This window comes from Salvelinus alpinus, chromosome 10, assembly GCF_045679555.1.
Source record: "Salvelinus alpinus chromosome 10, SLU_Salpinus.1, whole genome shotgun sequence".
NCBI classification, from domain to species: Eukaryota; Metazoa; Chordata; class Actinopteri; order Salmoniformes; family Salmonidae; genus Salvelinus; species Salvelinus alpinus.
This window is the reverse complement of record NC_092095.1, coordinates 34,620,128-34,636,315: the sequence shown is the minus strand read 5'-3', so window position 1 is coordinate 34,636,315 and position 16,188 is coordinate 34,620,128. Positions and strand designations below refer to the sequence as shown.

Sequence of the window (16,188 nt, the reverse complement as noted above, 5' to 3'; positions counted from 1 at the left end):
AAATTCTGGACATCAGAACTGCGATTACTCACCACGAACTGGCAGAATTATTTTTTTCCTTTAACGAGTCCAACGTGAATTACATACGGCCTCCCCGGGAACAGGCCCAGATCCCTGTCATTTGGGTGAAGAGAAGGCGGAGAAAAAGGGGCTGGAGGGGGCGGGCTGCCTTCTGAGAATTCGTAGGCGATTGAATAAAACCCCACTTCCTTCCATTCTTCTAGCAAACGTGCAATCTTTGGAAAATAAAATCGATGACCTACGTGGAAGATTAAACTACCAACGGGACATTCAAAACTGAAATATCTTATACTTCACGGAGTCGTGGTTGAAGGACGACACTATCAACATACAGCTGTCTGGTTATACGCTGTATCGGCAGGATAGAACAGCTGCGTCTGGTAAGACAAGGGGCGGCGGACTATGTATTTTTGTAAATAACAGCTGGTGCACGATATCTAAGGAAGTATCAAGGTTTTGCTTGCCTGAGGTAGAGTATCTCATGATAAGCTGTAGATTACACTATCTACCTAGAGAGTTTTCATCTGTATTATTATTATTATTTATTTTTTTTGTAGCTGTCTACACACCACCACAGACTGATGCTGGCATGAGTTGTTTTCTGTCAGAAGCCATGGATTACAGGCAACATCCGCAATGAGCTAAAGGCTAGACCTGCCGCTTTCAAGGAGCGGAACTCGGACTAACCCGGAAGCTTATAAGAAATCCTGCTATGCCCTCCGACACACCATCAAACAGGCAAAGCATCAATACAGGACTAAGATTGAATCGCACTACACCGGCTCTGACGCTCGTCGGATGTGGTAGGGCTTGCAAACCATTACAGACTACAAAGGGACGCACAGCCGAGAGCTGCCCAGTGACACAAACCTTCCAGATGAGCTAAACGACTTTTATGCTCGCTTCGAGGAAAATAATACTGAAGCATGCATGAGAGCACCAGCTGTTCCGGAAGACTGTGTGATCACGCTCTCCGCAGCCGATGTGAGTAAGACCTATAAACAGGTCAACATTCACAAGGCCGCAGGGCCAGACGGATTACCAGGATGTGTACTGCGAGCATGCGCTGGCAAGTGTCTTCACTGACATTTTCAGTGTCTCCCTGTCCGAGTCTGTAAAACCAACATGTTTTAAGCAAACCACCATAGTCCCTGTGCCCAAGAACATTAAGGTAACCTGCCTAAATGACTACCGACCCGTAGCACTCACATCTGTAGCCATGAAGTGCTTTGAAAGGCTTGTCATGGCTCACACTTATCACCATCATCCCAGACACCCTAGACCCACTCCAATTTGCATACCACCCTAACAGATTCACAGATGATGCAATCTCTATTGCACTCCATACTACCCTTTCCCACCTTGACAAAAGGAACACCTATGTCAGAATGCTATTCATTGACTACAGCTCAGTGTTCAACACCTGAAAAGCTCATCAATAAGCTAAGGACCCTGGGACTAAACACCTCCCTCTGCAACTGGATCCTGGCCTTCCTGATGGGCCGTCCCCAGGTGGTAAGGGTAGGTTACAACACATCTGCCACGCTGATCCTCAACACAGGGGCCCTTCAGGGGTGAGTGCTCAGTCCCCTCCTGTACTCCCTGTTCACTCATGACTGCACGGCCAGGCACGACTCCAAGTTTGCTGATGACACAACAGTGGCCTGATCACCAACAACGCCGGATCACCAACAATGACGAGACAGCATATAGGGAGGAGGTCAGAGACTTGGCCACGTGGAGACAGGACAACAACCTCTCCCTCAACGTGATCAAGACAAAGGAGATGATTGTGGACTACAGGAAAATGAGGACCGAGCACACCTACATTCTCATCGACTGGGCTGTAGTGGGGCAGGTTAAGAGCTTCAAGTTCCTTGGTGTCTACATCACCAACAAACTAACATTGACCAAGCACGCCAAGACAATTGTGAAGAGGGCACAACAAAACCTATACCACCTCAGGAGACTGAAAAGATTTGGCATGGGTCCTCAGATCCTCAAAAGTTTCTACAGCTGCACCATCGAGAGCATCCTGACTTGTTGCATCACTGCTTGGTATGGCAACTGCTCGGCCTCTGACAGCAAGGCACTACAGAGGGTAGTGCGTAGTGCGTAGTGCGTGGGGCCAAGCTTCCTGACACCCAGAACCTCTATACCAGGCGGTGTCAGAGGAAGGCCCTAAAAACTGTCACGGACACCAGCCACCCCTGTCATAGACTCTTCTCTCTGCTACCACACGGCTTCTACCCCCAAGCCATAAGACTCCTGAACATCTAATCAAATGGCTTCCCAGACTATTTGCATTGCCCCCCCCCCCCCCCCTCTTTTACACCGCTGCTACTCTCTGTTGTTGTCATCTATGCATAGTCACTTTAATAACTCCACCTACATAAACATATTACCTCAATTACCTCAACTAACCAGTGCCCCATCACATTGACTCTGTACCGGTACCCCCCTGTATATAGTCTCGCTATTGTTATTTTACTGCTGCTCTTTTTTTTAAACTGCATTGTTGGTTAGGGGCTCATAAGTAAGCATTTCACCGTAAGGTTCCCTGTTGTATTCGGCGCATGTGACTAATACAATTTGATTTGATTTGACAGAAATACACGCTATTACATATTGCAATGGATTCCGCAGTTAGCTGGCTACACCTCTTTCTCTTGGGTGTTAACAAGAGTGGATCCTTGAGATTATGAGTTGTCCATTAGCACAGTGTAGGCTTTGTGTATCTCCCAGGCATCCCAACCCATCCTTCCACATTGGTCAATTATCAACCCCGAGATGTGCCAGTTACTGGGCAGAAAACTCACTCCGCATAGGCATTTAGTCATGATTAAAGTGCATAATGTGATTGTACACATAGTGACAGGGACATTAAGTTGAACACATGCCTTTTCATTGGGATGATGAATGGTAAAGGTGAATTCTAGATGCCTATTCAAGTCAGTACTGTGTGTGTGGGTAATATGTTAAGCTGATAAAGATGAATTAGCTGTTTGTTTCAATACATATATGGCTTGAAAGCTATTAACAGGGAAAGGAACATATCTGTAGTCAATTCAGTCTTTGTGTGCATCCCAAATGGAACCCTATTCCCTACATAGGGCACTACTTTTGACCAGAACCCTATGGGCCCTTGCCAAAAGTAGTGCACTACATAGGGAATAGGGTGCCATTTGATAATCAGTCTTTAAGTAGCTCCAGTATCTCTGGGGGAGGGAGGGAGGGAAAGGAAAGTAAACAAACTCAAAAGGACACCATCAGAGTTTCAGAGTTTCTCCTGACATCAGCAGAAGGACCCAGGGTTATTTTTTCTCCAGGAGGGATTTGTGTCTGATATCTTTGAGATGACTACTGCAGTGTGACTAATCATGAACTCAGGATGGACATGCTTGACCCCTGGGACAGAGGCTGAGAAACCCTGTTTTAGAGTGGCCATCTATTCCAGCCATCTGTCCCTGTTTGCTGGGGTTGCAGGCAGCACTTGCCTGATGATTGAAGATATTTATCAGCAACAAATCACTCAATAAAAAGCCAGTATATAAAAATGATTATAATTTACTCGTCATAAAAGATGAATAACCAGCCGAAAGGACTGAACACTAATATGTTTCTGTGTGGATGCATCTCTAAGATTTTAGAGATGTTGTCCTAATTCAATCTACATTGTTTAGTTGGGTAAAACACAGCTGGCGTGCCTTGCATCATTTGTTGCCATCTGGAGTGCATTTGGTGCTCAAGGAAAACTGTCCGGATAGTTATATTACCAAAGAAATTACAAAAGAGGAATTTACAAAATAAAGAATACAGTACATGAAGTACCTGTACCTTCACAGGAAAGGTACTGTGTACTTTGTTCTACTTAACGTCACAACAGCACATCCATCAAGACTTCTGTGCATTAGCCTGCCCTTCAGTTTGAAGGTAGGGCCAGGGTTGTGTTCATTAAGATACACTGTAATAAAACATTTTTGCAAATGAAAACGAAAACGAGTGTTTCTCATTGGACAAGTTCAGATAGCAGAAAACTAACTGAACACGACCCAGTTTTTGCTGAACATGTTGGACTGGACCAGAAAAAAATAATGTCTGGTCATGTCATTCAAGTATTCAGACACTAGTTGGAGTTGTCCGCTTTGGGCCGTTCGTTAGTTGTCTTACCTTCAGTGGGGACGCTGGTCGGGGAGAGGGACGTAGACAAAGAAGCTCCGGCTGTGGTGGTCTCTCCTCTGCTCCGGCCTGTTGGCTTGGCAACTAACGTGGTGGTGAACGGATAGAGTTGTGTGGTGTTGATGATATCACAGCTTTTGTCCTTGGTCTGCAAGACAGAATACAAGGGCCCTCTTCGTCATGCATGTAAGAATATGTTTTGTGTGTGTGTGTGTGTGTGTGTAAGAGCAGAAGATGTGAAAGGAGTAACTGGGTCATCGCCTTTCCCCCCTGCACATAGCAGACCAGGGCATCCATCATCCTGGCAGTCACACACATTTTTTTTGTTTGTTACAGCAGATACACATGCACGCACACATTCCACCATATCCCCACTCACTCGCTATCCATATTAGAAAGCGAGTCATTTCCATCAGCCACGACGATATTCACCTCATCAGGACAGCTGTTATCCACCCAGTCCTGCCGATGGCGGTCGAACCCACTGGAACACCTGAAACCAGAGGAGACGATTGTCAGGCAGAGCTTAGGAACATGAGCACAAGACATGCATCACTAAGAGGGCTAAACCACAATCAAAGATGGAATGAATACATCTCTAAAACGTCAATTATAGCAACATACATACGTGGTGCCATCCAGCTCTGTAGACCTGCAGATGTTACATGAAACCAATTTTTTTTTCAAATAATCCACCATAATGTATATAATAATCCACTATAATAATCTCAGTCTGGAGTCTGGGTGTCCAAAATAAGTTCAAAGGGGGAAAAGGCCGTGATTATTTGAATATGGGGGGGGGGGGATTTGTGAAGTGGAAGTTCATTGGGTCAAACTGCTCAGAGTACAGGGGTTGATGTAGGGGGTGAGGGGAAACGGGAAGAGGGAGAGAGGGGTGAAGGGGATGAGGGGGTATGGGTAATGCCTTCCAGCCAGAGGCAACTCATAAACTCTGTGGGCTAGCCTTTGATCGAGGGCAACTGCTCATTCTTCCTCTTGTTCACAGATCATAATGAGTGTGAGTAAAGATACTGACCCCCAGGCGAACCTTCATACCCCCCCCTCCTTATCCCTCTCTCTTTTCTTCTCTTCTCTTTCTTCTGTAAGCCCTCGCTTACATTTCAATGTTACATTCACTGAATTTTGAGAGACATATTTTCTTGCTTTGACACAGAGGGATGGCTCTCTCTCTCTCTCTCTCTCTCTCTCTCTCTCTCTCTCTCTCTCTCTCTCTCTCTCTCTCTCTCTCTCTCTCTTTCTCTTTCTCTCTCTCTCTCTCTCTCTCTCTCTCTCTCTCTCTCTCTCTCTCTCTCTCTCTCTCTCTCTCTCTCTATATATATATATATATATATATAAAAATTTTTTTTGTCTGTCTGGCTCAAATAGTCCACTGAAGTCCAACACAGAAACCTGTACAATCACATCACCAATGGCGTAGGTGGTAAACAAATGCTAAACCAATGTCATGTACCTCACAAACACCTAACCTGCTAACAATGCAGCAAGACCCACAAACAATCCACCCCTCTACTTCTCTACATGGAGCAGTGGTGGCTGGTGGGTGGGGATATCGGATGACGGGCTAATCATAGTAGCTGGAATGCAATATGGGACGGTATGGTTACCACGTGTTTCATAACGTTTCATTTATTCCATTCCAGCCACTACAATGAGCCTGTCTTCGGATATCTCCGCCTACTAGCCCCCACTACCGTACAGACAGGCCGCATTAACCTCCATTCTCCATCCTTATTCCCATCAGGTCTTATAACTCTCATTAGTCCTGGTGGATGTGGTAACGCTCTCCGCGTGGAGAAAGAAGAGGAGTCCATTCCCATCTCCCTCTGCTGTCTAATCAGCCCACACTGCCCGGATTTCACCGTATTGCTGCCTGAGAAATTCCACCTCATCTGTCCAATCAGCCGAGACAGATTCCTTCACCTCTTTTCCCCTCCGTTTTCGCGGGAGAGGCGGAGCGAGAGAGAGGAGAGAGAGAGAGACCGAGACAGGCCAAGGATATTACTGCAACACAGGTCTGACCAGTCCCTTCGGATCCTTTCTCATTTAGGTTTTACCTCAATGCCATCCAACATCCCAAATGGCACCCTATTCCCCTATGGGCCCGGGTCAAAAGTAGCACACTATATAGGGAATAGGGTGCCATTTGGGATGCATACCAAACCTTCCTTCCAACATCCACTCAGCCACCACACCGCTAATTATAAATGGGTTGAGCTGCCTCATTTGAATATAAATGAATACACATGGGAGAAGGTTCCTGTACGGTCTTGTCGTTTTCGCCCCCCTCTTTCATGGCAGAGAGGATGCATTTCTTTATTGGGTTTAAAAGACTCTTTGGTCTCGGTTACATTGCGGGTGCATTCAAAGATATTTAGTCTATCTCATACCAATGGGCCATATGTCTTGACATTATATGGATTTACTACCAGCGGTTTGAGGGTTACTAAAACTCACTGGGTCTACATAGCGAACGTTAAGCTTATCAGTGTGTAGGAATGTTGAAACCATCATTACACTCTTGGCACGACACTCAATCTATCTCCACACACATGCAATGTGATTGAATGAAGTACGCAGAGTGACCGCATCCTATTCAAGCGCAAGATCTCTTTGAAATTTTATGTGGCGGCAGTCATTTTGATAGTACATTCATGATGCACACCAGCTGTGTTTTTGAGTAAACAAATCGTCTCTTTCTCACCAAATGAGCGCTCGGCAGTATTGGTAACCACGGCAAGTCGCTGGTCCATAGGGATGCCTTGCATGCTTTATTAGCTCCAACCCGCTTTTAATTGTCCAACCCAGCCCAGCGCCCAGTTTGCATACATCAGAGGGACCCAATGAGCTGATTTAGCCTGAAACACATGGGAGAGCAGGTACCCAACGAGCAGGTTCTTACACATCACAGAGAGAGAGAGGGCGAGAGGTAAAGAGAGAGAAAGAGAGGTAGGGAGAGAGAGAGAAGGAGAGGTAGAGAGAGAGAAAGAAAGAGAAAGAGAGGTCGAGAGAGAGAGAGAGAGGTAGAGAGAGAGGTAGAGAGAGAGCGAGAGGTAGAGAGAGAGAGAGAAGGAGAGGTAGAGAGAGAGAAAGAAAGAGAAAGAGAGGTCGAGAGAGAGAGCGAGAGGTAGAGAGAGAGAGAAGGAGAGGTAGAGAGAGAGATTTAGAGAGAGAGAGGTATAGAGAGAGGTAGAGAGAGAGAGTGGTAGAGAGAGAGAGAGAAGGTGAGAGGTAAAGAGAGAGAGAGGTAGAGAGAGAGAGAGAGAGGTGGGGTGTAGAGGGAGAGAGGTAGAGAGAGAGAGAGAGAGAGGTGGGGTGTAGAGGGAGAGAGGTAGAGAGAGAGAGAGAGAGGTGGGGTGTAGAGGGAGAGAGGTAGAGAGAGAGAGAGAGAGAGGTAGAGAGAGAAAGAGAGAGGGTTCATTACGGTCGCTCTCTTAAATCACAGGCGTCTTTCTTTCATTAACCTACTGCCCAACAATGCTGCAATGCATTTCAATTAGCTTGTTTAAACTGTGCATTCATTTGACTTTTCAAGGGAAGTTTGTTGTTGAAGGACACAAAGGACAGAGCGAGCCCTAACGGTGTGATGCAGCACGCGCGCGTTTAAATCTCATTAAAATGCAGCGTAATTAGATCATTATAATTCAGGCCTATATTGTGTCATCGCAGCTCTAATAAACTGCTGAGGTGGTGCACGTAAAGGGTAGAATTAGTCTTCTTCTGGAGGGTACAGAATATGGATACATTGCCAGCTGTGATCCTGTATGGCTAAATTGGTAGAGCATTGTGCTTGCAATGTCATGATTATGGGTTTGATTCCCAGAGCCACCAATACATCAAATTTATGCACACATGGTTGTATTATTATTTTCTAAGTTGGATGGAGAGAGGAGACCGAGAGGAGACAGAGAGGAGAAGGCTAAACCCTGACCTTTAGTGACCTCACAAAGCCCAGTGGCCCCGGTGCGTGTACTGCACGTCTCCTATATTGCGCATCGTCACTCTCGGAATAAACGATTAATCTAAAATAACTATGGGGTCGTTTCATTATGGATGCATAGGCCACTAAAAGGCTTCTTCCCTAGTGGTACCCTTTTTCCAATATAGTACACTACTTTTGACCAGCGTCCACAGGGGAATAGTAGGCTGCCATTTGGGATGTGGACAAAGTGTAGAGACATAGGAGGAGGGGAGTCAGGGGAGTAGTCAAATCATCTCCGCTAAATCCAACAGACATTTTCCAAGAACTGAGGCCCAAAAGCTTTCAGTGCACTTGATAACTAACAGCTTTTAACTTGGACTTTTACAAACCTCAAATGGATAACAACATGCCCGGAACACATTCTCTGCTTCATGATTCATTTATGCTTCCCTGTCTTCTGAACCCAAACGCTGCGATCCAACGCTAAAACAATGCTCCAACAACACTCCAACAACGCTGTCCAAACCTCCATCATTCACATCTCACAACAGGCAGGTAATATCCTATCCGTGCAATAACATTCTACACTGTCTCAAATATTTACCTTTTTGTGCGAGGGTGTGACAGATAGAAAGACAAATGGTCAAGGGGAAAGGAGAGAGAGAGAGAGCGAGAGAGTAGGTGTGAGAGAGGGGAATTCTCCATTTCGCAAAAAACAAGAGTAATGGGTCGGATCTCATGTTCTCTCCCTCTGTTGTTCAATTCCTTCCCTGTCTTTCCTTTGCGCGCCATCAATAAGGAAAAACGACTGAACATCACCAGGACTCACTGGCTCCCTCCCAAATTGCACCCTATTCCCTATTTACAGTATACAGGGCACAACTTTTGACAAGGGTCCAGGGCTCTGTTTAAAAGAGTGCACTATACAGGGAATAGGGTGCCATTTGGGACACAAACACTGGGCCGAGGGAATAGGGGAGGGTCAGTCTCCAGATGATAGCCACATGTCAATACATACGCCGCACACTCAATAGCTAGCTAAGAGAGGTGCTGAGTGACTGGAACTAATAGCAACATTTAAAGGAGGGAGAAGAAAGACAGGGAGACTGAGCGACCGATGGAGATGGAGGGGAGAACAGAAAGGTAGAATGTTGGATGGAAAAGAGAAAAAGATGGTCTCCGTCCCAAATGGCCCCTATTCCCTATATTGTGCACTACGTTTGATCAGAGCACATAGGTAGTAGGGCGGCATTTGGGAGGCAGACAAAGACATACAGTAAGGGGTATAGAGGGGTGTCTGACCTGCGAAGACGGTGGCACCAGCTGCAGTTGAAGTTGATCTGGGAGGAGATGCAGCTGCTACAGCTGGTGAACTGGAGACATGCTAATGGAGGGAACAGGATACACACACGTCACAACACACACACGTCACAACACACACACGTCTACTGACTCAGTCAAAACTCAATATAGAAATCTATATATAGATTGCTAGATTGTTGTTGTTGACAATGCAAAGCAATATATTAAGCATCTCAGAATAGAAGTGCTGATCTAGGATCAGGTCTCCCATGTCCATGTAATCTTATTCATTTAGATATTAAAGGCTAATCTGATCGTAAATTAGAACACCAACTCTGAGACGCTTGATACATTCATACCAATTGTCAAAACACCAACGTAGAAATCCATAGCTAGAATGTTGTAGTTTGCTAAATGCAAACCAGATGTTTCTAAAAGATAGGAGTTTTGACTCACAGGTGTCCCTGAAATGATGGGATACCATCTGAAGGAAAGTCTATTAGCTTGACATCTATTGGCTCTATGTTTCACCTATGACTTTATCTAGAACCTAGGCTAGTTCATGGGGGCCTACTTGTGTTGTCATTATCATATATCATATCATGAGCCACGTCTATCAAAGGAATCCAGCTTACTCGGTAGAGGCATCATTTCCACTGCTGTGGAGTTGGTGATTTTGGTCTTCGTCAGCTCCACGCGATGGTACTCATAGATCGTTCTCCTACGAACATCTGAATGGAGTGAGTGAGAGAAAGGGAAAGAGAGGGAGGGAAGGAAGGAAAGAGCGAGAGAGAAAATGGTCACAAATCTTCCTCGGAGAGCTAAAACTAGGACAAGTGGTTCCTGAGGAGGAGAGCGAGAGAGAATAAGAGAACGGAGAGGCGGAATCAGGCCATATGGGAAGAGAGAAGAGCATTCCTTTAGTTTTCTCTCTCTCACTCTCTCTCTATCAGACAGCCTGCAACTTGGCAAAGGGGTGGGAAAAAATGTCCCACTAGAGGTGATATCCCTGTTGAAAGCCCCCAGTTCCTCCAGGCAACGTCCCAAATTACACCCTATTCCCTATATAGTGCACTACGTTTGACTAGGGCCTATAGGGCTCTGGTCAATGGGCCCTGGTCAAACATAGTGCACTATGTAAGGAATAGGGTGCCATTTGGGATGCTCCCCCAGTGACTAAGATAATCTGCTGCAGCAGTCACCAGGACCAGGCTAGGTAAAACGGAGAGTTTGTAATAAGTCGCTTTTTCAATCTTAGTGTAAAATGGCCCACTTGGTTTTGCAGTCTATGCATCTCCCCCCGGCACTGCACTAAACTATGCACAGATAGAAAGGATTATAATATTATATATTATACTGTAAATCCTAATTAAATTAAAATGACAAGGCATAGCTCTGCCATTGTAATCTCATAAACGCAAAAGCTTTGCTGGTTAATTCCTTAATTCCAGTCATTTTCCTGGTGTGTTTAAATCCTTAATTCAAGTTAATGTGACTGAAATTCCTGGAATACAATGGGACGTTTATGTAGATCAGCGAGAGTAATTATTTAACGTAGCCCGTATGACATTGGTCGACGCATTACATTTTCTATAATACACACACTTGCTTGAGCAATGAGATAGAACATTGAAATTCAATAAACAGCACCATGGCAGTGGAACATATACAGCAATGAGTTTGACTGCTAGCGAGCCCCATTCATTATATACACTTATTGTATACACTCATACATTATTTACCAATATAAAATGAACACATTTTGCCTGCTTGGATGAATTTTCATCTAAGAGCAAAGCCATTATTCTGTTGTGTGCAACTGTGGATCCAGATACCGCAGTGGCAGACTGGGACCAGAAATCGTCTCCGCCATTTCAGGGCCGATTCCTCGAGGCCCCCACACCAGCCCAGATTTTCCATGAGGACCCCACTATCAGCCAAATAATAGTGCTGAGCGAATAACCAACTTTTCTGTTACTTTTCTGTTTTTAAACAACTAATTGACTGACATCGGTTCAATTGTTTGAATTGCACTTAAATCGCGTTTTTTCTGCGAGTTCAATGCTCAGTTTCTGTAGAGATAAATCAGATCAAGCTCGAACTGTGCGATGTAGTAGGGGGTTATAGTTTTCAACAGCTCAATATTCTAGATAGTTTAGAGCAGAAAGCCTCCCGAGTGGAGCAGTGGTCTAAGGCACTGCTAGCTGTGCAACTAGAGATTCTGGGTTTGAGTCCAGGCATGATCGCAGCCGACCGCGACCGGGAGACGAATGGGGCGGCGCACAATTGGCCCAGCATTGTCTGGGTTAGGGGATGGTTAGGCCAGCAGGGATGTCCTTGTCCCATCGCACACTAGCGACTCCTGTGACAGGCCGGCCGCAGTGCACGCTGACACGGTCGCCAGGTGTACGATGTTTCCACCGACACATTGGTAAGTCGCTCTGGATAAGAGCGTCTGCTAAATGACTTAAATGTAAATGTTAAATGTGCTTTGCTGCAGGAGGGACTGGTGCACTTCACAAAATAGACGGCAACATGAGGAAGGAAAATGATGTGGTTATATTGAAGCAACATCTCAAGACATCAGCCAGGAAGTTAAAGCTTGGTCGCAAATGAGTCTTCCAAATGGACAATAACCAAAGTTGTGGCAAAATGGCTTAAGGACAACAACGTCAAGGTATTGGAGTGGCCATCATAAAGCCCTGACCTCAATCCTATAGAAAATTTGTGGGCAGGAGGCCTACAAACCTGACTCAGTTATACCAACTCTGTCAGGAGGAATGGGCCAAAATTCACCCAACTTATTGTGGGAAGCTTGTGGAAGGCTATTTTTACAAGGATTAAATGTCAGGAATTGTGAAAAACGGAGTTTAAATGTATTTCGCTAAGGTGTATGTAAACTTCCGACTTCAACTGTATATAGAGAATAGAGTGCCACTTGAGACGCAGCCTATGAGTATTCATTTTTCTAATACAGGTGAGAAAACAGAACTATGGAGACATTAGAATGTGTGAAAAACAAAGTCAAAATATGCTTGGTTTTGGCACCAAAAACATCTGACCAAGGCATACTGTACAGTATTAGCTGACTTGACCCTGAAACCCAACCCATCCCACCCACCTTCTACCCTCCCCTATGGCTGGCTTCCTCTAGCCACAGGCATTAGGATGATCAAGTCCAATGATTGCATTGAGGGGCCAGAGGAGGGGGGGAGGTCTCTCGCTCTCTCTCTGCCTGCCTGGTGGTGCTGCTCTGTGGACAGGCTATCCAGACTCGGTCACCTGCCTCGGATTTCCTCTGGAGGTGGATGAGTCTGGGGGTGTAGGGTGAAGTTGCTCTCAGATGCTGATCTTGCCAGCCAGCTCACCCATGATACAAGTGAGTATACGACATCCAGCTATGTCTGAGGACGTCGGGAGATGATGTGGAAACCGGCCACTAGGGACAACAGTGAGCGCTGTTACCTTCAAGTAGGTTTCGGTTTTGCTCGGGCGTAAGCATCTGCCTCTGATTCCAAAGATTGCAAGTTCGATTCCAACAGCAGATTTTTGTTTTAAGCCTATCCCCAACCTTAACCCTTACCTTAACCTTAAACCCTTTAAAATGTTACGCTTGCAACAACTTTTAAATTTGATGTTTGAGAAACATGGATGAATGTCTACTTCTGACGAGACTGTGAGAGCTAGTTGGATCTTGGGTCAGTTTAGCATTTTCCCTCTACTAGCAAAGGTTAGGATTAGGGAGGGGAAGCTGATCCTAGATCTGCACCTATGGGAAACAGCGGGTCTGGGAGTTAGGAAGCTTTAACTCACAGCAGTTACAGTCTCAGCCTGAGCATCACAAGTGGTAATGAGGATTTAGCTGTCCTGCTCCAATAACATCAAACAAAAGGAGCTTTGTAGAAGTGTGTCATCAATTATGCACACAAAGGTCAATTAGGCCATAATCTAATTAAAGGGCACGCTCATGCAAAATTATGCACTGGCCCAATATCTCCCCAAAATACAATGGAAAATAGGCTACTGGTCTGGTACACACCTAAGAAGGGTCCAGCCAAGGAAATGGTTTCTTATTCATTCACCCCTGAAAGTTGGATGAGAATCATTGGAAATGTGAAATGTGTTAAAAGTCAATGAAGGAATACGGGAATACGGGAATCTAAATTCTGAACAGTGCTTTATTTGCCAGTAGCCCTTGTACCTGTGTCACAGTGGAGTCCAACTCTGCTGGAAGGAGAAATAGAATAAATACCCGGGCAGATTTTCATTACTCACACTGTTCCAACAGCCCTGTGATAATAATAATAATAATCACTGGGCAGAACAGAATATCACATTGGACCCTGACTGAGTGTAACGGCAGATTTCCTCCTCTTCGTCTGAAGAGGAGGTGTAGCAGGGATCGGACCAAGACGCAGCGTAGTAAGTGTCCATGTTTTAATATAAACAACTGAACAAGACACAAATACAAAATAACAACGTAACCTAACCGAAAACAGTCCCGTGTGGCACGAACACTGACACAGGAAACAAACACCCACAAACCAACAGTGAAAACAGGCTACCTAAATATGGTTCCCAATCAGAGACAATGAAAAACACCTGCCTCTGATTGAGAACCATATCAGGCCAAATGACAAACCTAAACATAGAAACACAGAACATAGACTGCCCACCCCAACTCACGCCCTGACCATACTAACTAAAGACAAAACAGGAAAAAACAGGAAATAAGATCAGAAACGTGACAGTGAGGTTAGATCCCTATTCTATTCCTATTCCCGATGGGTTATAAAAGCTGTAATTCCATACACGTGTATTTCCTGCCATCAAGATAATCAATCATGCAGCTTTCATATCAACTCATTAATTCAGAATCCTTACCACCACACGGCAAGCTCTCTTGCTTTTGAGCAAATTGTTTCCATTATCTCCTCCCCAAAATCTTTGCAATCACTGTTTATTGGACATTGGACATGGAAATTCAGCAATATCACAATATGAATGGATATGATGAATACACGCAAGGACGTCAAGCTGACCTCCTCCTCTGCCTGTATAATAATGAGGTGAGCTAATCCTGGGCCTGCTATTGTACATTTACCATGGTGAATTAGCATAAGAATAAACTCAGACAGGTATTAAAAGGACTGAGGCGCTTCTGGTTTTGAAAACATCATCAGAATAATGCATTAAGGTGACTGGGAGTCTGGCTGTCCATGAATCTGGCTGCCCAGCCCGGGGGTGGCTAAATAAAAGCCTGGGTTTAAAGGTTTTAACACAGGAAGACCAGCGGGCCTCCATGCCGCTAGCACCTGACCTGGTAATTATCTCGCCTGTCCATGGGATGCCGGCAAATCCTCCCTCTGCTGCTGCCAGTGCAGCACAGGCCAGGCCCAAACGCCATGGCCTGGAAATAGCTAGCTAGCATAGTAAAATGTTTAATTTCACAAATTAAGCGTGAACGTGGCTAAAGGAGTGGGTTATAGGAAGCCTCTCGGCTGTGCTAGCTGTGTGTGCTCAGGCCGGTAATTGGCAGCAGAGACACTTATTGACTCGACATGAGTTCACTCCTGTACACTGAACACTCAGCCCATCAGCTGCCTGGGCTCTTCCCAAATGGCACCCTATTCCCTATAAAGTGCAGTACTTTTGACCAGAGCCCACTCAAGTAGTGCACTATATAAAGGTATAGGGTTTGGTACGCTCTGATGCTTGGAGCTTAAAGCCACGAAGCAATCATTCTAGTCTAAATACATAACCATATTAGAATACGAGAGATAACTTCAAATACCATTTTCATGTACATTCGTTAACACTACAAGTATCAGCAGATGTGTCGAAAAGAACAACCGGTCCTTAAAAGGTTGATCTACCTTTCAAAAGACATTCTTTTCTTCCAGGAGAGTGAAAAATGAGTTCCACGCAGCTGTAGGGATTGGGATTACACAGCAGGAAATCAGATCAAAGTAAACCAGCCATCTGACACAGTCTGAGTTTCAGAGCTGGGTGGAACTCTGGGCCAGTGCAATCAATACTGCAGAAGGATCCATTCTACCTGCTGTCCAGGGGACAGGGGACCAGATCAGGGTGTGTGTGTTCTCACTTTTACTGATGTCTCATATCCACAATGAATCAAATCAAAACATTTGTATTCATCACAAGCAACAGGTGTGGACTAACAGTGAAATACTTAGTTACGGGCCCTTCCCAAAAATGCAGAGAGAAAGAAAATAGAGAAATAATAGAAAAGTCAAACACGTAATAATAAAAGTTACAATAGATTAAAAAACGAGTAACGATAACTAGGCTATATACAAGAACTACCAGTACTGAGTCAATGTGCAGGGGTACGAGGTCATTGAGGTAGATATGTACATATAACTAGGAATAAAGTGACAGATTGTCAACAATAGCAGCAGAGTAAGTGATCAGTCATGAAAGTGAGTGCAAAAAGGATCAATGCAGATAGTCCGGGTAACTATTTGATTAACTATTTAATTAACTCTTTAGAAGACTTATGGCTTGGAGGTAGAAGCTGTTCAGGGTCCTGTTGGTTCCAGATTTAGTGCATTGGTAACACTTGCCGTGCGGTAGCAGAGAGAAAAGTCTGTGACTTGGGTGGCTGGAGCCTTTTTTAGGGCCTTCCTCTGAAACCGCCTGGTATAGAGGTCCTGGATGTCAGAGAGCTCGGCACCAGTGATGTACTGGGCTATACGCATTACCCTCTGTAGAACCTTGCGGTC

General features: G+C 45.0%; 1 protein-coding gene across 1 annotated transcript in view; it reads right to left on the bottom strand.

Annotated features, from left to right (window-relative positions):
- Nucleotides 1–16,188, bottom strand: part of LOC139531977 (plexin domain-containing protein 2-like) — a 176,073-nt gene that overhangs the window by 26,244 nt on the left and 133,641 nt on the right. The window contains exons 8-11 of the mRNA XM_071329044.1: nt 10,078–10,173; nt 9,443–9,524; nt 4,633–4,693; nt 4,192–4,348 (exon numbers count right to left, since the gene is read on the bottom strand). Coding sequence (XP_071185145.1) covers nt 4,192–4,348; nt 4,633–4,693; nt 9,443–9,524; nt 10,078–10,173 — 396 coding nt within the window. The remainder of the gene's footprint in view (nt 1–4,191; nt 4,349–4,632; nt 4,694–9,442; nt 9,525–10,077; nt 10,174–16,188) is intronic.